Genomic DNA, 23,747 nt, shown 5'->3' with positions numbered 1-23,747 from the left:
ATATTGGATAAACAAAATCTAAATATACGTTATTTTCAAGAGACACATCTAAAACAAATAGGTTTTGGGGGCACCTGGGTGCTCAGTCAGTTGAGTGTCTGACTCTTGATTTCAGCTCAGGTCATGATCCCAGGTTCATGAGATCCAGTCCCATGTCAGGCGCTGCGCTCAGCATGGAGCTTGCCTGAGATTCTCTCTCCCTCTGCCCCTCTCTCTCACTCATGTTCTCTCTCTCTGTCTCTCTCTCTCAAATATTAAAAAACAAACAAACACTAAAACAAATAGATTCTAACTGGAGCATTGATAGAGTAAGCAGTTAGTCAGACATGTGCTAGGGGCAAGGACTGTGATAAACAGGTTACATATTAGAAGCCTAGAGAAACAATATCCTGACTTTGTGGCTTCCAAGACCTCTGCGCTAACAGATCAAGAGCCACAGGTGCAGCACAGGCCCCTCTCCTCTTCTACCTCTGCCCCAAGGTAACCCCTAGACTCATTATAATGTATTTGCATTGTGGTTTTAGCCTTCCCTCCACCCCAAACACAGGGGAAGGCTGCCCTGACTGTTATGGCACAAACCTTGTAGGGTCAAAAACTCCCCCTCCCAACCTGTGGGAGGAGTCCCCCAAAAGACTGGAAGCAGCCTCCTTTAGAGACCACCTCACCCTGTCCACGACCCAAGACCCTGGCCCCCCATAGAAAGAAAAGATCCCTGTAGCCTCAGGGCAGTTGCTACCTGGGGGCCTGCCTGCTCTCCCACCTTCAGCGTGTACTGTCCTTGATACGCTGCTTTGTGCTTGCTACTTTCCTTCTATCTTTATTCAAGCACAGATCCCCATGTAAATCTTTCGTGGGGATTCCAAGAACCAAGACCTCCATTCATGCAACACAGATTCTCCCACCTGTAACAACATGTATTCCATGTTGCTACTATTTTTCTCTTTCCATATGCTGTTCTTTGGAAGCAAGCCCCTATGTGTAGCCCACAGTGGGGATGGAGGGAGTGAGGGGTTGTTAAGCTTCATCTCTCGGAGTAGGGTATATCGACATGCATTATTTGGAATTCTTGTATAGGGAAGATTTGTTTCTTCCTCTTATTTATTCAATTATCTTGTTATATCCGAATGAGCTCATGCATACTTATCTTGTACTTTGTGTTACAGTCCAATACTGTATTATTTATTCTGGTGCTCAGATTGTTCCAGCTTTGCCCATTGGGAGGCTCTCTTAGGTTGGGTCTTGTGTCCCTTTGATATGACCTCATCCTTTTGTTTTTACGAGCATTTCTTAACTTTCTGGCACTACAAGATGCTCCCGGCTCCCCTTCCTGTCTCTTCCACCCAAGTCATAGCACCACAGCCACTAGTTGACAGGTAAGCCCAGTTCTTCTCTCTTCCAAGATGGAAGCATTTCCCACTACCTAGATGCATGCAGTGCCTAGGATTTGACCCACTTGTCCATACCAGAGCTGAGTCTGGATTGGATCTTAGACATCTTGCTGTACTCATAGGGCCCATCCCTGGAGCCAGATTTGGGGCCCCTCTATCTCCTACCTGGTCCCAACATCTTCCTTCAGCCTTACTGTTCCATGTGCCCGGACCCAACCTGTCTAATATTCAAGACCATTCATGAAAGATCAGCTGATTTGGATGGAAGATCCTGGGTTTCACTTTTTAATATATTAAGTTTGAAGTACATGCAATAGCCAAATATCTTGTACCCTTTCTCTCTTACTTTCGATCCAGCAAATGAGTGTAGCAGGAAATTGTTTCCTTCATCTTCCACAATCCAACCCCGTCTTCTGAACTGACCTTTAGTCATTTCAACAGAATTACTGCGTTGTGTTGATAATAGATTACTCTCTAGCTTTCTTACCCTCAGAAGTTTGCTTTCTCCAAAATAATGGTAAGTGTTGTACCCAACCATTTATCTCTGGATAATTCTAAATTTTTTTTTATTAGTTTTCTTTATTTTTGAGAGGTGGAGGGGCAGAGAGAGAGGGAGACACAGAATCCGAAGCAGGCTCCAGGATCTGAGCTGTCAGCACAGAGCCTGATGTGGGGCCCCGACTCATGAACCGTGAGATCATGACCTGAGCCGAAGTCGGATACTCAACCGACTGAGCCACCCAGGCACCCCTGTCTCTGGATAATTCTAAAAAAAATATCTTTAAACCTCTTTAGTTCTGCCTTGAGGTCATATTCCATTGACAATGATCTGACTCTCTGATACTGGAACCACACAACAAGTACCAGTTTCCAAACATGCCCAGGTTTTCTTTGGATGTTCCTTCACTCCACCCCGACCTCCTTTTCCCCAAAATTTTCCTAACTGTTGGCCTACTCTGTAATCTCCCCCCCAAATAATTCTGGCAGCAATCTGTACCTAGCCTGCTGTTCTAATCTACTTCGACTCTCTCTGTCTTGTTTGGGAATTGCTCATATGTGCTTGTGAATTCCTAGCGGGTGGGGATTCAGACCGTAGCCATCTTTGTGACCTCCATAATGCCAGACTGCATCCAGCCTCTCCTCCACCTTGTTCATAACAGCTGAATATCATACACAACTGTACAAGAATTGAATTCACTCGCTATCTTTGTACCATCCAAGAACTTGGCAAGTAAAACAAAACAAAACAAAACAACCTCTGGACTTCTAGAACCGTCCTGCATCCAACCTTGGAGAAATATGACCTTACACCATATCCATTTCACATGTGGGAGTGAGGCTACTGCACATGTTGGCATCATCAACAGGATCATGGGGTACTCTGCCCTCTCCAGTGCTCGAAAACAGGGTATCTTCTCTGACTTGACCCTGTTCACGGTGCCAAGAAGAGAGAGGAATTTACCCAATGAAAACACAAGGGAGAGAGTTCTGGGTAAAGAGAAGCAGAGAGCCTCTGAAGGACCCTTTCCTCACTTTACGCATCTTGAGCTGCAGACTTAGGACGAAGCATTTGTGGAGGATGAAAACCAAAAGGATGACGCTGAGAAGGCACCATGGGAGTGGTGGTTGAGGAAAGCGGTACCGGTTAAGGATCTAAGGTACAAGGTACATGTCGATGTACAACAGGAAAAGAGAGCTCAGATAGAGGCCCACAGATACTTCGAGGGCATTTATGGCTACCTTTAAAAGGTTGATTACTTTATCCTAAAACCAAAATCTGGGTGCGCGTGGGTAGCTCAATCGGTTAGACGTCTGACTCACAGTTGCGTGAGTTCAAGCCCTGCATCAGGCTCTGTGCTGACAGGGCAGAGGCTGCTCGGATTCTCTCTCTCTCTGCTCCTGCCCCATTTGTGTGTGCTCTCTCTCTCTCTCTCTCTCAAAATAAATAAACTTAAAAAAAACAAACAAACAAATCTGGCTCTTAAAAGTCACCTTACTGCCTGAAAGTTCCAGTGAGCTTCAGAGGTTTTAGTTGGGTACTTCTCAGGCACAAGGGGGAGCCCACTGTCTACTATCAGTCTTATGCATAGCCACTGAAGAGCTGGTATGGGTCTGTGATGAGCAAGGGTGCCTTTGATTTGTCAAAACAGATGACAGCGGAGGTGTAAAACGGACAGACTGAGGTTTCCAGTGTCAGTCGCGTCCTGCCACCAAAGGCTGTTCAGCACCCCCAGGGTTCCTTATGTTCGTTCCCCTTACAAACTTGGACAGGGGATGCAACTCTCACTTCAGGGTCTAATGTGTGGATGTAGTTTTCATTCTAGTGACAAAGATCCTGTCATGCCTAACAGGGACTCTTTTTCTGAGTGGCCTATGTTGGGGACACAACTTCTTCCCCTTTCCTCTGGAATTAGCTAAATTCCCACCTCTCCCCGTTTGTGTGATTCTATGCGGGAGCAGCGCGTACGTGCACGTGCGTGCACATACGCGCCTACATGTGTGTTGGGGGGGTGGATACAGAGATGCTGGAGTAAGGTCTGGATTAGTGGCCAATGAAATGGTCTTGGGGGGCAGGGGGAAGTAAAGAAACAAACCTGCTGTTGAGACCAACCCATGCCACCCATCTTGTCCCACCTCTAATTTATTAACTCGGATTTACTGAGTTTGGAAGATTAACTTTCCAAAACAAGACATTTAGTTTTATTTCTAGAATCAGAACATGCCAGTGAAAGTGGGGACCACTGGGTCAAAAGCAAGAACTACCCCCAAACTTTCCCCACCCTGGGCTGCGGGTGGCCCTGGGATTGGGCCTCTCCTCCCACCACAAGTGCTGCTAGCCCAACAAGCCTCCGTGGGCTTCACTTCACTTGCCCAGAAACACCAGTTCACTGCAGGGCAGGCTCTAGGCTTGATGATGTTGGAAATCAACATTCTCACTAAGGGAAAACAGGAAGGAGAAGAAGACCGTATGTATATTCTCCTATGTGTATATATAAGTACATATGTGAAAAGAACATATACAGTTAACCCTTGAACAAGGGTTTGAACTGCACAGTTCCGCTTATATGTAGATTCTTTTCTTTAAATACACTGTGGTACTGTAAATGTATTTTCCATATGATTTTCTTAATATTCTTTTCTCTAGCTTACATTATTGTAAGAATACAGTATATAATATATATAACATAAAAATATGGGTTAATTGACTGTTTATATCATCAGCAAGGTTTCTGGTGAACAGTAGGCTATTAGTGAAAAGTTTCTGAGGAGTCAAAAGTTATATAGAGATTTTCAACTGCATGGGGTGTCAGTGTCCCTAACCCCCACATTGTTCAAGGGTCAACTGTATTTCCTTGTTCGTTCTACTGAAAAGGCCAAGAGGCAAAGTCATCAGTAGCAGTGAGCCTACCCAGCACCTAGGTTTCTAAATACAGCAGTACCCACTTATCCACAGGATAAGTTCCAGACCCCCCAGTGGATGCCTGACACCATGGATAGTACTGAACCATATGCATACTATGTTTTTTCCTATACATACATACCTATGATAAAATTTAGTTTATACATTAGTCACAGTAAGAGATTAACAATAACTAATAACAAAATAGAACAACTGTAATATACTCTAATAAAAGTTATGTGAATGTGGTCTCCCTCTCTCTCTCAAAATATCTTACTGTACTATACTCATCCTTCCCCCTTCTTGTGACAATATGAGATGATAACATGGCTACGTGATGAGATGGAAAGAGGGGATCACACAGGCATTGTAACGTAGCGTTAAGGCTACTACTGACCTCCTGGCAATCCGTCAGCGGGATCATCTGCTTCTGAACTCTATTTGATTAGGGTAAAGGAAACGGTGGAAAGCAAAACCATGGAGAAGGGGGGACTGCTGTACCAATCCCCACTGACAACCACCAGGGCTCCTTGAAAATTACTGATTCCAGCCAGGGCTGGAACCAAGGAAAGTACAGGCTGAACCTGGGACATTTCTGTACTCCTACATAGATTGGGTACACAATTGTCCATACACACACACACATAAATAATAATTAAGAGATTTAGAAACTGAAGTGATTTCCAAAATGTCTTGTTAAGCAAAAACACAAGGCACAGAAGACTATAATATGCTACCCTTTGTATAAGAGAAAGGTAATTTTTTTTTCCAAAAAGAAACATAGATGGGGAGCCTGGGTGGCTGAGTCGGTTAAGTGTCCGAATTCAGCTCAGATCATGATCTCACGACCTTTGAGTTTGAGCCCCGTGTCAGGCTCTGTGCTGACATAGCTCAGAGACTGGAACCTGCTTCGGATTCTGTGTCTCCCTCTCTCTCTCTGCCCCTCCCCCGCTCACACTCTGTCTCTATTTCTCTCTCTCTCTCAAAAAAATTTTTTTAAACAAAACACAGCAAAGAATGTTCAAACACTAATGGGGATATGTCACAAGGACACAGGGGCCAGCTTGAATAAACTCTCATTTTGAACATTAAAATCAATAATGACAGGAATGGATTAAAACACATTTAACAACAACAAAAAATTAATGAGTCCATACAGAGTCTAAACAAATATAGATGAGTGGGAAGAGAAGAGAACGATTTTCTTTCCAGAAGAATGTCAACTAATAAATGTAGAAATAAGGTTAGAAATAGAAAATCACCATTTTAAAACCACCATAGTAATAACTGATTCAGCCAAGAATCACCAGTGCATGCTAAAACCATTGGGTGAAAGATTGCTAAGGAACAGGATACAAAGAAATCTGATACTACCTTGAGTAACTGATCAAACATAGCATCACCAATAAAGGGACTAACTGATATCAGGTGCCTCCTAATGTGATAGGCTGATAAAGGATATCAGTACTCCTATGCAGTACTCCTGCCAAAAAACTTCACCTGAATATAATGAAGAAACAATCAGGCAAATCCAAGGTGAAGCACATTCTAAAATCAAATTGGTCCAGATTTCTATGCTATCAATGTCATAAGGGACACAAAAAGCAGCCAAAGAACTCACGTAGAATAAAGGAAACTAAAGAGACCTGATGACTAAATGCAGTGCATTATCTCTGATTGAATCCTAGGCCTGTAAATAAAAATAATACAGGGAGAATTGGGGAAGTTTTAATACAGTCTGCATGTTAGATAATAGTATTCACTGTCATTTTCCTGAGTGTGATAATTATATTGCAGTTACGTATGCAAATGTCCTTGTTCTTAGGGGACACAGTAATTTATGTCAATTGTCATCATATCTCCAAGTATCTTTTAAATAATTCAGAGGAAAAGAGGGATGAAACAGATGTGGTAAATGTTAAAGACTGGTTAATCTAGGGAAAAGTGTATGGGTGTTCACAGTCCTATTTTTGCAATTTTTCTGTAGGGTGGAAAATTTTCAAAATAAAAGTGTGGGAGGAAAAAATGTGTGGGAGTTTACATCAAAAATATTTCTGCAACTAAAGATTTACTAATGGAAACCTCCTTATTTCAAACAATTGCTATACATTTAGAAAGATACAAACTGGATTCAAGCAAAAGACAGAAGCCATAGACACGCACACAAAATATTGCTAGATGTGACTATCTAAAAATTTAAATCATCTCTACATCAAAAACATAGAAATAAAAAATAGTAATAAACTAGGGGAAAATATAGAACAGGAAAAAATGGCTGCTATCCTTGCTATATACACTCCCTCTTATAATTAGTAAGAAAAATAGACACTTCTAAAAGAATGGGTGAATATTCCCAAAAGGTATGAAGAAGTAATTCAATAAAGAAAAAAAATTCAATGGCCAATATATACTTTTTTTTTTTTTTTTTTTTTTTTTTTTTTTTTTTTTTTGAGACAGAGACAGACAGAGAGCAAGCAGGGAAGGACAAAGAGAGAGAAAGAGAGACAGAATCCCCAGCAGGATCCCCACCGGCAGCACAGAGCCTGACACGGGACTAGAACCTAAGAACCATGAGATCATGACCCCAGCGCAAATCAAGACTCAGAAGCTCAACTGACTGAGTCCCCCAGGAGCCCTTTAATCTTTTTTTTTTTAATATAATTTATTGTCAAATTGGCTTACATACAACACCCAGAGCTCATCCCAACAAGTGCCCTCTTCAATGCCCATCACACACTTTTCCATAGTCATCAAAGGAATGTGAATTAAAACAACACTGAGTGCTTTTTGTTCTGTTTCGCTTTCTTTGCTGATTAGTGAAGATTAAAAAGAACAATGCTACCCAGTATTCAAAGGGTATGGGGGAACAAGCAATTTTCTACTTTGTTTACAAACCTTTTAGATCACTTTGACAACCTGTATCCAAAAACCTTGGAGCGCCTGGGTGGCTCAGTCGGTTTTGCATCTGACCCTGGCTCAGGTCATGATCTTGAGGAGGTCCAAGAGCTCGAGCCCCATGGAGCCCCAAGTCGAGCCTGGGGTCAGGCCCTGTGCTGACAGCTCAGTGCCTGGTGCCTGCTTCAGATTCTGTCTCCCTCTCTCTCCGCCCCTCCCCTGCTTGTGCTCTCTCTCTCTCTCAAAAAATAAACTGGTAAAAAAAATTTAATTAAAAAAAAAAGCCTTAACATCTTACACACCTTTTGGCCCAGTGATTCCACTTTTGACATTCATCCCAGGGCTTATCCTCACGAAACAGTCAAATACATGTAGAAGGATGTTCAATGCAGTATTTTGATTAAAGCCATGATATCGAAACTATCTACAAGGTCTAACAATGGAGGGAAAAGTGAACAAATTATGGTACATCCATACAGCAGGATACTACATCAACATTAAAAACAATGATGTGGATATAATTGTGCAGAAAGGTGCTCATAATTTTCAATGAAGAGAAGCAAGTTAAAAACAGCATGTCAAATATTGTCCTATTTTTGTATAAATATACTTACATTTGCATAAAAAGTCTAGAGGGACATTCTCCATAATTTGTCTAAGTGGTTTTTGGGAAGAAGGCTGTTACGGATACTTTTTTCCTTCTTTTGATTTCTGTATTTCCTAAAGTTTTTACAATGAAAATATTGCTATTTTAATTACAATTTTCTTTAAAAATACACATATCTTTCGAAAGATCACAGGTTAACACTCTCTACTGTATCCCCTAACCCTGGAATAGTACCTGGCATGTGATATGTGTATAAAAAATATTTGTTGAATGAAGAGTAAAAGAATCTGGCTCAACTCACGGCTATGGCCAAAGTGTATATTGTACAGCGAAACCAACCACGGACTTAGAGTCACAAGGCTGGGGTTTCAGTCCTGACTCCGCTTTAGTTGTGTGGCCATGATTACAATCCCTTAATCTCTTAGTTTCAACTTCCTTATTTGAGACATGGGGGACATTAAACATACATCCTTTAGGAGACTGTTATAAGAACTGATATTATAAATGAAATACTTTGCAAAGTGCAGAGGCCTACATGTGTATTAGGCATGATGACTGTATAATAAACCGTGTAAGTGTGGAGAGGTATATCACATAAAGGAGGAGCCTAGACAGTGTGGGTTTAATCAGAGAAGACTTCTTAGAAGATGTGAGATCTCAAAGGAGACAATGAATGTGGAAGGTATGCCAAAAAGTAAAGATGTGACGAATGAACAGCATTTGGAAGGGAAGATAAAGATACATGTTGGAAGCAGCATGGATCCCCTGACTCAGGGGGAGAGGGGCTTCTGGTGAGCTCTGAGTACAGGTAAGGCAACATTCCAGCTGTTGTCTGCTCAAGTTAGGAAACTTCCTGGAGGAGGTGATCTGAATAATGGATGAGACCATGGCTCTCTAGGGCAAACCTTCAGGGCTCTCGTTGGGCCCTGTGGATGGTAAACAGGTATTGAGTGAGAAAACTGAGGGCTAGAGATATAAAACTGCTTTCTTTCTTGGGCCACAAAGCACAGCTGAACTGACACCCAGATGTCCTGATGTCCACTTCAAACTCTAAACTGCAAAGCGCACCCAGGGTGATTATTATTTCTGTGGTTATCATCATGGGTGTACCAGATTATAATTTTACTGGTAAATAGGATCCGTATCAATGTAATATTGCCTGCAGTGAATTCAGCATAGTAAACTTGCAAACCTATACCATAAAGACTTTTGTATAGTGAGGATGACTATGGTATTGACAGTGAACCTGTAACAAAGGACCAATGAGTATCTGTCAAGTGATTGGTGGTCTGGCCTTTTTTGCATTTTTCTTTTTTGAATATTTCTGGAGAATACTGAGCCACTGCCTTGGAAACTCTGACCAGTGACCTGGTAGCCCAAGAACTTGCCCAGCTGGCTTTGTGGGAATCCAACAAAGCTTTCTACCCACTAGCCTTGAGTTTTCTAATTTCTGGAATCCCTCCTCCTCTGAGTTCTTTTCTATAGACAACACTTTCTCATGCTCCATACCTGGATAAAGTGCCCTTCATATTCGAAGCAAAGCAGTGGCCACATGACACTGATGATGGAGGGGAAGAGTTTCTTCAGAGGGGTCTGGAGAAAGAAAGAGGAACAGAAGAAGATCTCCAGGAAGGCCTTGCTGTAAGTGCCACCCAAGGTTCCCTCCTAAAGGCTGGACCCTCACCGGCAGGGACTGCCCCACAGTGCTATGTGCCAAGGCCTGGATGTTGGCAGTCTTCTCTCTCACCTGCTCCACCAGCGTCTGCACCTCCATGAGGTTGTCTAGAAGGGGAGGGCACCAGAGTTGAAAGGCTGGCTGTTCAGCTGTTCTTCCCGTTACCCTGGGGTCCAGTCAGGACATATGCCCCTGTCCCTGCCTCTGAGCAAGTGCCCTAAGACCCAGAAAAACGACAGTTCCTGAGTCACTCCACTGCCTCCATCTACTCACCCCACTGCTCCCATCTTCCCTCTTACCATCCAGGGTAAAAATGAAGACCACAGTGTCAATTTCTGTGAGGGATGGCAAGATGGAAGTCAGGAAGTCCTCCTGGGAGAAGGAGAACTGGGGACCCTGCACAGAGGAAGATGAGAGTTCCCCCCATGAAAAACTCCAGCACATTGGCTTGGAGACTGCAGAGAGCCTCAGAGGACCTTTAATACAGTGTTCTTGTATATAGATGAAAGGTTCAAGGAGGTAGTGTTTTGCCCAAGATGATGCAGCAAGTTGAGGGAAGAGCATGGGACTAGAGCCAGCTTTAGAGGGCGAATCCAGAGCCTTCCACCATCCCTGTGCTTCCCCAAAGACTCCTGACCTCTAACCCATATTCTCTTCTCTGGATGACTACCATGTTGTACTCCCCGACCTGTCTCCACCATTCCTTACTTCCCACTCCCTGCTCACCAGTCACCTTCACAACCTCTCCCACATCCCATCATCCTCCCACCTGGTTGATGAGCTCAGCCTTCTGGTTAAACATATCACTGTGATCACCAATGAGAAAGCCACGGACATCTCGGAAATCTGCAAAGTTTAAGGACGGAGAGAGGAGTAATGGGCTTTATGGGAAAGAAAGGTTCCAGACTTGGGGGGGGGGGGGCGCATATGTTAATGGGGCTTGGAGAAAAGTGGCAAGTGGGGTGTAGGATGAGGTGTAGCACGCATGAGAGGCCACAACTAAAGCAGGGCTGGGAACTGAGGGACCAAGGCCGGAGTAGGGGTTCAAAGGAAAGAGTATTTGACTGAAATGCCTATTCAGATAGAAAAGAATGGACATTGAATGAGGAACCCTCATGGGTTGGGAGTAGGAAAGTGTTTCGATAGCAGACCAACTGGTTTGCATCAGGAGGAACCAGGAAGAGAGTCTGGCCTGGGGTTCCACCAGCACCAAAGATGTGGATGTACTCCACTCCATCCATGATGGCAATGATGCCAAGGGTCTGCCAACCAACAAGGTACACTCAGCCTTTTTTCTCCGGGCTGAGAATGGGCCAGAGGTAAGGACATGAGAGATCACAATAAAAAAAAAAAAAGAAGAAAGAAAAAGCCAGGGATCAGAGAAAGATGCGTATGTCAGAGCACAGGACTAAACCAACAGAAAGCCTGCCATGACCCTCCACCATGCAGATCTGCTACCCTCACCATGTTAACATGTGTTCTAAGGACATTCCCCACCCACACCACTTCCCCCCTCCAAACACATTTCCACACACCTGGTGCTGGCTTGCTTCATCAGGGTGGCGCTCTTAGGGCTTTGGCTATAGGTCACCTGATGAGACCGCTCAAATGTCCGCAGGATTTCCAGAAGGCATCTGGGAGAAAGGCTAGCAGTTCCCAGGGTGGGCCCAGTGCCCCCTCAGAAAGTATGAGTATCACCCCTGCCCAGGGGAAGGCACAATTCCCTTAAAACTAAGTTCTACTGGCCCTTCATGGAAGTGCAGTGAGTGGACCCCGACAGCATTCCAGAAGGGCAGAAAAAGTTTCAGTGAGCAGAAAACAAAGACCAGACAGAAGGACAAGGACATGGGAGAAGGATAGGATCAGAGTTGGTGAGAAGGTAGGTGGAGAGTCTGGGAGCCAGGCCAGAAACCCTGGTAAGGGAAGAAGCCCCCAGCAGAATGAGCTCTTCCTGCCTGATCTGGACCATCCCTAAGTCACAGACTCTCCGAAGCTAGGTTAGTTTTGGATGTCCCAGGTGGGTTCAGGGATTAGGTGCTCCAGGTGGGCACAGGGATTAGTGGGCCCTGAGGAATCCAGGGTCCACTGGAAACAATCGAGACTCTAGGACTGCATGGTAGGAACAGTGGCATCCCCAGGCCAGCTCTTTTCCCACGGGAGGAGTGGTGGCGCCTCTCACCCTTGCTGCCACTAACCGGTCTCTGAGTCCGGACCTGCCACCCCCCAACCTGTACCATCCCACTCCCTGCCTGACTCTGAGCTTTCTCTTGTTCAGATCTTCCCTACCTCTCTGACGCTGCAATGCCCCCTGGTCCACAGTCTTGTGCGCTGCCAGTAACAGGGTTTCCAACAGGATCTTGGTAGCGTTTCTACCTTTCATCCAGGATGACCCACTGAGGCCCGGGGCTGAGGAGGTGATGACACCCAGGAGGAATTGGGGAGGAAGGAGAATCCCCGAGCTCACTAGTTAGTGATCACTGGGCACGCAGTCTGGTTAGTGACTCCCGGGCATGTGCTCTAGTTAGTGGCCCTTGGGCATGGAGTCTAGGTAGTGACTCTTGGGCATGCAGTCTGGCTAGAGGCCGGTCGGCATGCATATGGCAGTACTGGTGGTGCTCAGTATGCTATGAGGAGTGCTGGGTTGAGGGCTTAACTGAGAGAAGGAGAAGAGAGAGAGTAAGGGCCACCTCTGGTCGTTTCTATGGTACATTCAGGACTCTGAGGAGGAAGCCACAGGGACTGGATGTCCTGCTAGCTGGAGATAAGCGTTTTTCACTGAGGGTCTTTTTTTCCCCCCAAGAACTTTCTCCCCACTCAAGGCCCCATTTTTTAAAGAGCAGTTTTTCAATGCAAACACCACATTTCATGTTCTTTGGACAGATCAATGAAGCAGCCATTGTAATGGTCCAGGTAGGTAACACGACACACCAAACATAAAGAGATTATTGCAAAAGGCAGGACAAAGGCAGTGTCTGAGAAAAGGAGATTAAAAGCAATCAACTGCAGGCAGGAGAGGGGAGCTCCTGAGAGATGAAAGATATGGCACTCACATGTGACGTGGGGTTCCTGCCTTCCCATCTCACCAAAGGAAGAGCAAGGAGAATGTCACAGCCGTGCCCGTCACAGGCAGGGAGGGGCAGTGACAGCGATTCAGCCAAGGCTCCTGCCAAGTCAAAGTGAGTATAGACGATGCCGGTGCCATGCATCCTCGATGCAGAGAAAAAGGCACAGGAGCACAGGAGGCTTGGAAGGCCCACTCAGTTTTGGAGAAGATTAGAAAGCAGAAGAATGAAACTGAATGCCATATTTTTTAAAGCCCATCTTTGAAATTAAAACACAAAAGAACAACTCTTTCTACTGATAGATGAAGAAGAGGTTCTTCAAACAGGAAACTGCCCTAGATGGCTTAGGTATTTGATGATGACTGATTTAAGAGGCAGGGTCAGGATGGAAACACATCTTAAGGTGAACAAGGAAAGGGGAAAATAGGATTTGCTTTACAACATTTTAGTTGACACACAACGCCAGGAATTCAGACCAGATGTAACAACCTAAAATTGGAGGCATTTGGGAAGTGGCAAGCATTCCCTAGGTGGGGGTGGGGAGGATCCTACCCCAATTGCAGGATTGAGCACAAAAGCTTCCTGTTTCTCTTGCAGTTTCTGCATCCGTTCTGCTACTTGTCAGAATGTCGAACGCCAGTCTTCAATGGGGTCATTTCCGGGGCCCACAGAGAGACAGAGGTGGGGAGATTATCTGTAAGGATCTCAACGAAGGGCTTCAGATGGGAATCAGGATCAAAGACCACATTGAGATTGGGGTCCAAGGACAACAACCTCCTAGAGAGGTGTGCTTTAGAGCTCTTAGGGGCTCTGTGTCCCTGAACCCCAAGGACAAGGGTTTGTAAAACATTCAGCGATTTAATCCCAGAGCATAGCCAACTCTCAAACCTAAAACTCCAGCCTGAGACCAGAACTTTCTTGTATCCTGGTCCTTGCACATGTTCCACTGTCATGACCATACTACCCACACTCTCTGTAGGCCCCTGGAGGAGTACCTATCATCAGAATGTCAAAATTGCCACCTTATTTTCAGTCGTAGGGTCCATCAGAAGCCCTTCCCATTTCCGGAAACATATTCGGGAAATCTCCCCAAATAGCAAACCCCTCACTACCTGAGGGACAAGACAACAGTTCCTCCTGAAGGAACCCAATTACAAGGTATGAGGCATAGCACCTAACAGTTGGCAAACACACCTTTAATAAATGAATCCTGAAGAAAACAATGTGCTAGTGGGACAAGAGAGTAGCAATCTTGTTGGCTGCATAGGTGTAACCATGGAATCTCTGAAGAATGGGGATCTTCTGTAGTTGATCTCTGCTTGTCAATTCTGCTAGGGGATAATTAGCAAATCACCTATTGTGGCAGGAGCTCAAAGAGTTACCTTTGAGTTCTCCCTAACTTCCCCTTATCATCCCATCCCTGCAAAAGTTCTACCCCTTCTTGAACTATTTTTACATTTTTTCATCTGTATTTCTTCGAGGGCAAACAAGTTTCATATATTACATACCCATTGTGTTAAGTGTTTCCTATCATTTGTCCTCAAACTACTTCTGAAACTCCTCTCCCAGAGAGAGGAGACAGTGTTCACTGGGTGGTTTAAAACCGAGATTCTTAAACTTGGCTAGTCATCAAAATCACCTGGGGAGTTTTGTTTGTTTTTTAAACTACCCATTTCTGAGTACCACGCCCACCCTGAGAATCAGCTTCAGGAGTTCTGGAGAGGAGCCCAAAAATCTGTATTTTTAAAATGCTTCTCAGACGATTCTGAAGATCAGCCAAGTTTGGGAGCCACTGATTTAAGGAACAACTGGAAGATCTCCACGCCTACATTGTTTGAAATCCTTCATTTCACTTAGTCACAGTGCCTGAAATTAGCATCATTTGCCGCAGATACATTTTTGGTGAAGGAGAGTCCTCCATTAAAAGGATCAGGGTTAAAAGTATCTCAGACTCATTTATATGTTCATACGAACTACACTACAAGCCTGGAATCTAGGAGTTGAGAAAAGGGCCTCAGAAAGAACCCAGCTGTCCCTCCCTCCAAGACCACCATTGAATGTGCAAAGCTGCTTTTGAGGAATCAACAAGCCTTCTCTGGAATGCTCCAGAGAAGGAAGCCTTCAGCTTCATCAGGGCGTCCACTCCAAAGGTTAATTTACAGAGTTCCCCAAACCTGCCTGTGCACCAAAATCTCCAGGGATGTTTTTAAAAAATAGATATTTCAGGTCCTTACCCCAAACCAACAACATCAGAGCTCTCACACAAGGGGCTAAGAATCTACTTTCTTAATCCTTTAACACTGTCAAGGCAGCACATTCACAGAACCACCTGAGCACTATTGGTTTCCTATGCTGACCTTCTCTGAGATCAAAGTGACCATTCACCTAGAGAATAAGAGGGAGGTGATTTGGTGGCACAGAGTTCTCAGGAAAGGGGAACCGGGTGAGGGATTTGAGTAGCCAGGGGGACTGAAGGGGTGCCCAGAATGACAAAAGAGAATGGATGCTAAAATAAGGGAGCTGGGCAAAGGGAGTCAGTACCCAACACTCCTTTGAAAAGACACTTGAAAGAAAGTACAGAACTTTGTGGTACGCATTTCCCTGACCCTATTCTATCTTCTAGCCCTTGTTTTCCTTGTCTCTTCCCTCCCTGTTTTGAATGCATCCTTTATTGGATTTTATGTGGTCTTTGTAAGCTGCTTTTAATCTTTTCTGAAACAAGAGAATAAATCAACCAACTGACCAAAAACACAAAAATAAAAACCAAAATTCATAAGCTTAGGGACAGTCTATATTTACTTTAATATTCTGAGATGTGATTAATGAGACCTTAAAAACCATGCCCTCACCTTTGTGGATTTTGGCAGGGTTCCTCTCCGCCTTCCCCTGGGGGGTTGGCCAATCATCACCTTTCATCACCGAAGGTTCACCTGGCCATGTTCACGGGGTTGAAACCGACCAGGACTGGCAAGAAGATGGTTGGGTTATCCATGCAGTAGTCCATCTGGCCCGCCACAAAGGGAGCCTGATGGTAGGGAGAGAAAAATAGGCATGATGAGAGGGGTTACTCTAGTGTTGCCCAAGGCCCATGTGCATCAGAATCCCCCAGAATGCTTGTTAGAAACGCATATTCCCAGGCCCAGTTAAGATCTACTGGATCCACATTTGAAGGGAAAGCCCAGGGCCTGTATTTTTAACAAGATCCCCCAAGGATGTCCTCTGCATGGTAAATTTTGAAAACTACTCAACTAAATTGTATGCTCCTTAAGGTCAGTGTCCTGCCCTCCTTGTGTGCCTCCTTCCACATCTGGCATCGCTGAACTCGTTTCTGTTTAGTGAATTGTTAGAATCAGCTGCAGTTGTGAGGGAAAATTTGGGTCACCTAGTCCAGTGCTTCTCAAACAGGCTACCTGGGAATCTTGTTAAAATGCAGAGTCAGACGCAGTAGGTCTGGGGTGGGACCTGAGATTCTGCATTTCTAGCAAATCCCAGGAGATACTAATGTCGCTGTGTGAAGACCATACTTAAGTAGCAAGGGACTGGTCCAGGGGTCAGCTCTTTCTGTAAAGAGTGAGAGAGTAAGTATTTTAGGCTTTGTGGGCCCTATGATCTCTGTGCAATACTCAACCCTACCGTTGTAGGGTGAAGTAGTCATAGATATTACGTAAACACAAACAGCTGTGTTTCAGTAAAACTTTACTTACAAAAACAAGCAGTGGCAGGATTGACCTGCCAGGGTAGTCTGCTGACCCTGGGACTAGTCCATCTATCTTGGTTATTGAACGGATTGATATACAAGTATTCTGAAATAGGATCCTTTTCCCATTGTCCCACATTCATACAACTGGGTCTTAATTAGTGAGAGTAAAATCAAAATTCCTTATGCAAACCCTCTCTGTTGTCTAGCACCCACTTCATCAATCTATTTTCCATGCTATTCTATTCCCACTTCCTTTCTCCCCATAGGATAGATCCACCCAGCCTGTCTTCACACCCACAAAGAGTCCCACCGAAATGCCAGTGACAATCACCCTCTTCTTCCCAGCAGCCACCTAGGAGAGGAGGATGGGTGAAGCAGTGCCACCAGGAGGATTCTAGGATGCAAACCTATCAGGTGGGAATGTCAGGGGCAGGACTGGGGAAGGGAATGGGCTTTGGCTAGATAGGGGCTTTCGTGTCATCATGAGAAGGAACAGAGGGTCTCTGGTTGATTCTTAGTGGAAGACACAGACCTTCTTTAGTTCCTCAATCCCGTGCAGAGCACTATCTTCTGCCCCCTCCCTAGATGCCACCACAGGCCTAAGAGGACAGACTCAAGGTCAGTGGCACTGGTTTGGAAGTAGAAGCCTATGGTATATTAGGGCAGGCTGCTTTGAGAGAAGGGAATGAAGGGAAAGCTACCATTGACTGAACACCTACTCTTTGCTTGGCACCATAACAGATACTCTATAGGGCTGAAAAACTCAAATACCTACAAAGGCAAGTCATATAATTTAAGTATGTGAAGGCAATAAGTGTAAGGCAATAAGAAACAATGGGGACCAAAGCAAACTGGATACAATCTCCATCTAAAAGCCTTAAAATTAAATTTCTAAAAAACACTATCCAGGCCAAGCAAAATATTCATAGACCAACATAGACCAATTTGGCTTACCTGTCACCTCCTGCAATGAGGTAGGTATAAAGAGGTTTCTGTCCTAAACCTTTCTGACAAAGCAAAGGAGCAATTATCTTGGATTTTCGACACCTAGAGAGTAGAGACTGTGTAAGGATTCTCTCAGGCCAGTGCTTAAGCCAGTACTGCCTGGAAGCTGGCACTTAAAACGCTACTTGCAGATGATTGATTGGGGGTGGGGGGAATGGGCTGTAGAGACAGAAGATATGGGGCTCCATATGGGGTGAGATCCAGCTTGGAAGAGAGGGAGCCAGGCTAGAGGGGTCCACCTAGAAGCTTAGCTATGATTAGCTTTGTGGTCCTGAGGGTCACCCCAAGAAGGCAGGGGGAGGAAAATCAGGGATAGGGGTACTCACCGACATGAGGAATGCCATCCTGCCAGAGGTGCCCCCTCCACTCAACACCACCAGCCCCCCCCCTCAGGCTCCTGAGAAAGGAAAAATGCCTATGTCGCCATGGCCTCGCTCAGGTTGGGGAAGCATGTTCTTTTCTTTGTCAGTAGCAGAACAGGAATTAGGAGTCTTCTTAAGCCTCTTATGACAAAAGTGAACAGAACATAAGCAGTACGATGTGGCAGAAAAAATCCTGGATTTGAGAAAGAAACTTCAGTCTGCTCCTAACTCTGGCTTAGCTACTTATTCAAACACTTACTTATTCCAGAAAGGACCGAGCAGCTTGGTCATCAACCAATCAATCAATCAGTAACGCAGCGCTACCCAGCAATTATTAGCTGGATATATTTGGGCAAGCTACTGTGATTTTGTTTTCCTATCTGGAAAAAAAAAGGAGACAATCACACTAATTTCACAGGTTTTTGCAAAGGTGATGAGTGTGAAAGTACATGGTCAATTATAAAGTATTATGCAGATAATAGTTATTTTAATTACTGTGGATTAATAACATGACAATAAAAATCTCAGGGGGAGGACTGGGAGAAAGGAGAACTGAGATCTAGCAAAATGAGAAGTGGAGGCCAAAAAAAAAAAAAAAAAGAGAAAGGTGGAGAGAACAGAAGTTCAGGTGGGAGCAGATGAAGAGTCAATACCTTCAGCACTTCCTGAACTTTTCCAGCCACTTGTACCATGGTGGTCAGAATTGATTCACTATACAGTCGCTATAGGGAACACGCAGGAATCAGAAGCCAAGAAAAAGAGAATGGATTGGGATGGGGGAGAATGAATGTTGCGGTGGAGGGGCTCTCAGGGTTTCAAATATTAAGGACTATGGTCTCAGAGAGCAGAGGTTAAGGTGCGGTTGGGGTTGGTATCTCTATTTTCAGTGTCCAGGGAATGGGTCTGGGTCACCTGGTACGTGGGCATGACTTGCCCCTTCTCCTGGAAGATCTCAGCATCACATTGCCCCAGCAATCGAACAATTTGTTCAGCATCTGCTCTGTCCAGGTCCTGGGTCAGTGGGTTTGACTTCTCTGTGGCTGGCAGGGGCTGCCTCATACCCAGACAACTAGAGGGAAGGGGGCACAAAGATACAGGCAGGAAGCGGAAGCCTCATTCATACCTGCTGATCCGGAGGTGGGAGTGGCAGCAGGCGCAGTACTTGGACACAGACACACACACACACACACGCACGCACGCACGCACGCGCGCGCGCGCACACGCACCACCCAAGGATTTAGCCTGCACTTGGTACTCTGGGCCTATAAGGGAAAGAAGATCAGGAAGGAAGATGGGAAGGAGGAGGGAGAGAACAGAAACCAAGGGTGGAGGAAAGTCCAGAAAAGAAATGATTCTAGGAATCAATGCAGAAGACCAACATGGAGAAGGGGGTCTCAACTCCCACTTGCCAGGCTCTGGGGTCTCAATCACATGTTGAAACTGTTTTGTGCCCGGCATGGTTGCACGCTGTGGACACCCTGTCATACCTGCCTCTTCAGCCACGCAAATCTTTCTGTAACACTAACTCGGCTTCCAGCTGGCAGGGCCTTATCTGAGCCACAGTGATGATTAACCCAAGTACCCTGGCCTCTCTGAGTACCACCCCCTCTGAGCACCTCTTCCTGCACCCTTTCCTGGTCAGTAGGCCCCCAGCCCACTCGTCACCTCAGGGGAGCTCCTGGGGTCCTTCTTTGCATGCATGCAGACTGCCCAGCCTCTGCTTTGCCCCTAAAGAGGAAACCTGAGGTTCATTACTCTTGCCCTTTGGACACAATGACCTCTTCTCTGGATGACCTGGAGGCTGGAAGTGCAGGATAATACTCAGGCTCAGGCTCAAGCCCAGGGCAGTGAGAATCCCTGAGCAAGAGTGCTCTGGGACCAGGATGCATCAGGAGGCCAGAGATCAGGATCTTCAGGGACAGTGGAGGTCAGAGGACCTGGACCATAGCTTGATCACATGCTCAAAACACCCAGTCCTCCCTCTTGACCCATTTCACTCTTTCATCTCAGAAGGAAGGCAACAGAAGCTTCAGAGCCCCAGGGGGACACACATTGAACTGGATATTACAGGAGAAAGTGCCACAGAAATAGAAATGCTGCAATGAGAATTAGAAACCAAAGTACCTGCCCTAAATACATTAGCCAACATTTATTTACACTGAACAATGCACTTTTCACATATCTTATCTCATTGGATACATTAACACTAAGAAGATTGTATTGACACCCTCATTTTTCAGATGGTGAAACTGAGGCTCAGATAAGTGTTTTGCTAAAGATCACATAGCTGACACAATTGGAACTCACACCCAGGTTGTCACTCCAGATCTCATGAAATAACTTAAGGATTTACATGTTTGTTGAATGAATGAAGTAACTAACAGATTAAGTACAAATTACTGATAATCTCTCACTCACATAGTGTTGTAAGATTTATAAAGACATTTCCCAACATTTTCTCATTCGATCTTCCCAACAGCCCTATGAAGTTCTGGACCCTCTGATTTGCAGGTAGGAAACCTGAGACTTAGGTGACCAATTTCTCCATGCCAAGCAGTAAGTGGCAGAGCTAAGACAAGAACCATAGGTCGCTCGCTGCTCTTTAGATTTCCCCCTATACACCCAGCAATCTTAATAATCACTGTATCTCCAGCTCTTAACATGCCAGAACACATAGGTGACGCTCAATAAATATTTGTTTAATAACTGAAAGAATGAATGAGAGAGTGAAGAGAATCAATATCAGATTATGAATGGGGAAGAGATTTAAAAGCTGACGCAGTCTACAAGTAGGAGATTGTTAAAACAATTATCTCCGCCACGCTATCCCTCCCGCACGGGAGGTGCAATTCCTTCTCCCAACTTGGCTAATTCCAAGCGCGGGAGGGAGGGGCCCTCCCAGGTGCAGGAGACCCTCGCACCTGCGCCTCTCCCCACGCCCCCCACAGGCTCCAGGGCCGGAGCCGGGATCGGAGGGATGGGGACCCGGGAGGCCGCCAATGGGAGGGTCGTGGGAGGAGCCCCGGGAGAACGGGGTCGAAGGGGGGGGGGGGGCAGGAGGGGGATGACGGCTGCGAGAACCCCAGCGGGGCGGGGCGGGCCGGCACGTCCCGGTCGGGCTGCGGCGGAGCGAGCGGGGCCAGCTCTGCAGAAGGCGGCGGCTGGCTGGCCGGGACGGTCACATCCCGCTGCAGGGGCCGGCGGAGCAGCCGCACTGCCTCCCGCACCCGGACTCAGGCCAGCGGCCAGGCCGCGCCGGCACCGCCCCCTGCTCGAGGACAGACTACGCGGCCCGTCCGAGCTCTGGGGGCCCCGCAGCCCCGCGGCCGGCTCCCGCTACGCCTCCGCTCGCCCTCTGTCCGCAGCTCGGTCCCGCGCTGCCCCCCGCGCTGGGCCCGCGCCGGGATGGGGTAGGGGCAGCGCCACGGAGTCGGGCGATGGGCCGCCCTCTGGGCACCGAGCAGCCCCCCGAGGCCTGACCGATCGCGAGGACCGGCGGAGGTGGGTGTGGGCAGGGCAGAGCCGCGCACCCGGGTGCCCGGGTGATGCGGGGGCGGAGAAGACGTGGAGGGAAGAGGGGCTCCCGGGATGCTGTGGGCGGTGGGGAGCCCGGGAGAGCTGCTGCCACCGTGCGTTCTGGGCAGTCCTTGAACCCCCACCCCCCAACTCCTGCCACCTCCAGGAGCCCCGCCTGGATGTCAAGCGGATGCCCCAGTGCCTCCCAGCGGACTCGGTGGGGACCATGGCTTCGCTGATGCCCCTCTCCCCATATTTAAGCCCCACGGTCCTCCTGCTGGTCAGTTGTGACCTGGGCTTTGTGCGAGCAGGTGAGTAAAGGGGGCGTGGGGTTAACCAGAGCTTGTGGATGGTACCTGTTAACCTGTTAACTCACTGGCACCCACAGACCGGCCTCCCTCTCCTGTGAATGTGACAGTCACTCACCTCAGAGCCAACTCGGCCACTGTGTCCTGGGACGTCCCAGAAGGCAACATCGTCATTGGCTACTCCATTTCCCAGCAAGTATGAATCACCCTTCTGCTCCCTCAACCTGTGTCCTTGGATCTCTGAACATTCCTTCAGTTACCCCCACCCCAGAACTAAGCTCCCCTCCCAATGGTGGGGGAAGCTGGGACCTGATGTTCCCTCAGTCTCAGGCTGCCTTTTTCACCCTACTCCGTGGAGTGCTTGGATGTTCAAGAGTCCTGGGACTGGTGTGAGACTGCCTTCCTGTCCCATCATCTCCCTGCAGAGACAGAATGGCCCTGGACAGCGTGTGATCCGGGAGGTGAACACCACCACTCGGGCCTGTGCCCTCTGGGGCCTGGCTGAAGACAGTGACTACACAGTGCAGGTCAGGAGCATCGGCCTGCGGGGAGAGAGCCCCCCAGGGCCTCGGGTGCACTTCCGAACTCTCAAGGGTTCTGACCGGCTACCCTCAAACAGCTCAAGCCCAGGTGAGGGTCTCAGCTATTCTCCATTCCCTAAACTTTGGATTCTCTGGCTTTTTACCTGGCCTTTAGCCTCTTGTTTATTTCCCCCAAAACGGCAACACTCTAGCTTAGATGAATAAAAGGATGATTTAATTCATCATACTGCCAAGAAAGGAAGGAAAAAGGTTGGCAGGGGACTGGATATAGACAGGCTGATAATGAATCGTTTGGGAGAAGGGCTTTTAAGCTTCCTTTTACCCATCCTTAGTTCACAGCCTCCACCGCAGCCTGCGTGAGTACTCGCATGCAGCCCTCCTGCTTTTTGGTCGCTAACTACCTGCCTACCAATAGCTTCCTAGAGAGCGGCTACCGGGGGCAACCCTGTGATAAGTCTACCCTGACACTAGTGTCCAGAATCATAGAAGAACTCTGTAGCTGCTCCCCCATAACCTGGAGTCTATCTCCTCCTTCTTAGGTGACATCACAGTGGAGGGTCTGGATGGAGAGCGACCGCTGCAGACAGGGGAAGTGGTCATCATTGGGGTGGTGTTGCTCATGTGGGCTGGTGAGTAAGCAGCTGGACCGGGGGGCCAAGGATTGGGGGGGGGGGAGCTCAGTGAAGGCGGGACATGGTAAAGGTTGTTGGGAGAAAAGGCAGGGAGAGAAATGGAGTGGGGAGATGCTTAGTGGAGGGGAGTGAGCAGAAGTTGGAGGAGAGGAAGATTAAGAGGGTGGTGCTTGTACATGGGCACCAGAAATTCAAGGATTTTCTAGAAACTGTATGATTATCTCACTGCCCTTCAAGGCTGTGAGTGGGGAGGTCAAGATCAAGGCTCAGATTGTATTGTTGTGTTTCAGCTGTAATTGGGCTATTCTGCCGCCAGTATGATATCATCAAGGATAATGACTCCAACAACAACCCCAAGGAGAAGGGGAAGGGGCCGGAACAGAGTCCTCAGGGAAGGCCAGTGGGGACAAGACAGGTGACGTGGGGTCTGAGGGAGGGAAGGGTGATTTTGCTTCTAGGAGCAGCCGTGGAAAGGGAGAAGGGCAAGGAGGGGCAGGAAAAGAAGGAGAATGGATATTTGGGATGGAGAAGGCTACAACTTTGCCACAATTAGAGACTCAAGCCATTTTCTCTTACAGAAAAAGTCCCCATCCATCAACACCATCGATGTATGAATGAAGAAACAGAACCAGAAAACAGATGCACTAGCAACCTG

At 46.8% G+C, this 23,747-nt stretch overlaps 2 protein-coding genes across 3 annotated transcripts; one reads left to right on the top strand and one right to left on the bottom strand.

The window, feature by feature from the left end:
* Nucleotides 1–9,644: 9,644 nt before the first annotated feature.
* LOC125917128 (glucokinase regulatory protein-like) lies at nt 9,645–19,552 on the bottom strand. Its single transcript, XM_049623394.1, is given in 18 exon segments — nt 9,645–9,883; nt 9,975–10,072; nt 10,265–10,361; nt 10,735–10,811; nt 11,170–11,267; nt 11,501–11,611; nt 12,266–12,371; nt 12,653–12,683; nt 13,580–13,686; nt 15,959–16,052; nt 17,026–17,079; nt 17,260–17,326; nt 17,682–17,758; nt 18,059–18,118; nt 18,121–18,129; nt 18,748–18,816; nt 19,007–19,163; nt 19,494–19,552. Coding segments are annotated over 18 exon segments (1,485 nt in total). The 3' UTR covers nt 9,645–9,769.
* A 1,721-nt stretch (nt 19,553–21,273) lies between these two features.
* On the top strand, nt 21,274–23,747 carry LOC125917127 (fibronectin type III domain-containing protein 4-like). Of its 2 annotated transcripts, XM_049623392.1 has the most exons (7): nt 21,274–21,595; nt 21,777–21,921; nt 21,999–22,114; nt 22,344–22,548; nt 23,000–23,089; nt 23,383–23,507; nt 23,671–23,747. In XM_049623392.1, the coding sequence occupies exons 2-7, from the start codon at nt 21,801–21,803 to the stop codon at nt 23,704–23,706; spliced, it is 693 nt and encodes a 230-aa protein (XP_049479349.1). In that variant the 5' UTR covers nt 21,274–21,595; nt 21,777–21,800; the 3' UTR covers nt 23,707–23,747. The 2 variants fall into 2 exon arrangements, with proteins under 2 accessions (XP_049479349.1, XP_049479350.1); XM_049623393.1 differs by lacking the exon at nt 21,274–21,595 and having other exon boundaries at nt 21,710–21,921.

This window comes from Panthera uncia, unplaced genomic scaffold, assembly GCF_023721935.1.
Source record: "Panthera uncia isolate 11264 unplaced genomic scaffold, Puncia_PCG_1.0 HiC_scaffold_1510, whole genome shotgun sequence".
NCBI classification, from domain to species: Eukaryota; Metazoa; Chordata; class Mammalia; order Carnivora; family Felidae; genus Panthera; species Panthera uncia.
The sequence above is the reverse complement of the archived record's forward strand: the minus strand, read 5'-3'. Positions and strand labels throughout refer to the sequence as shown.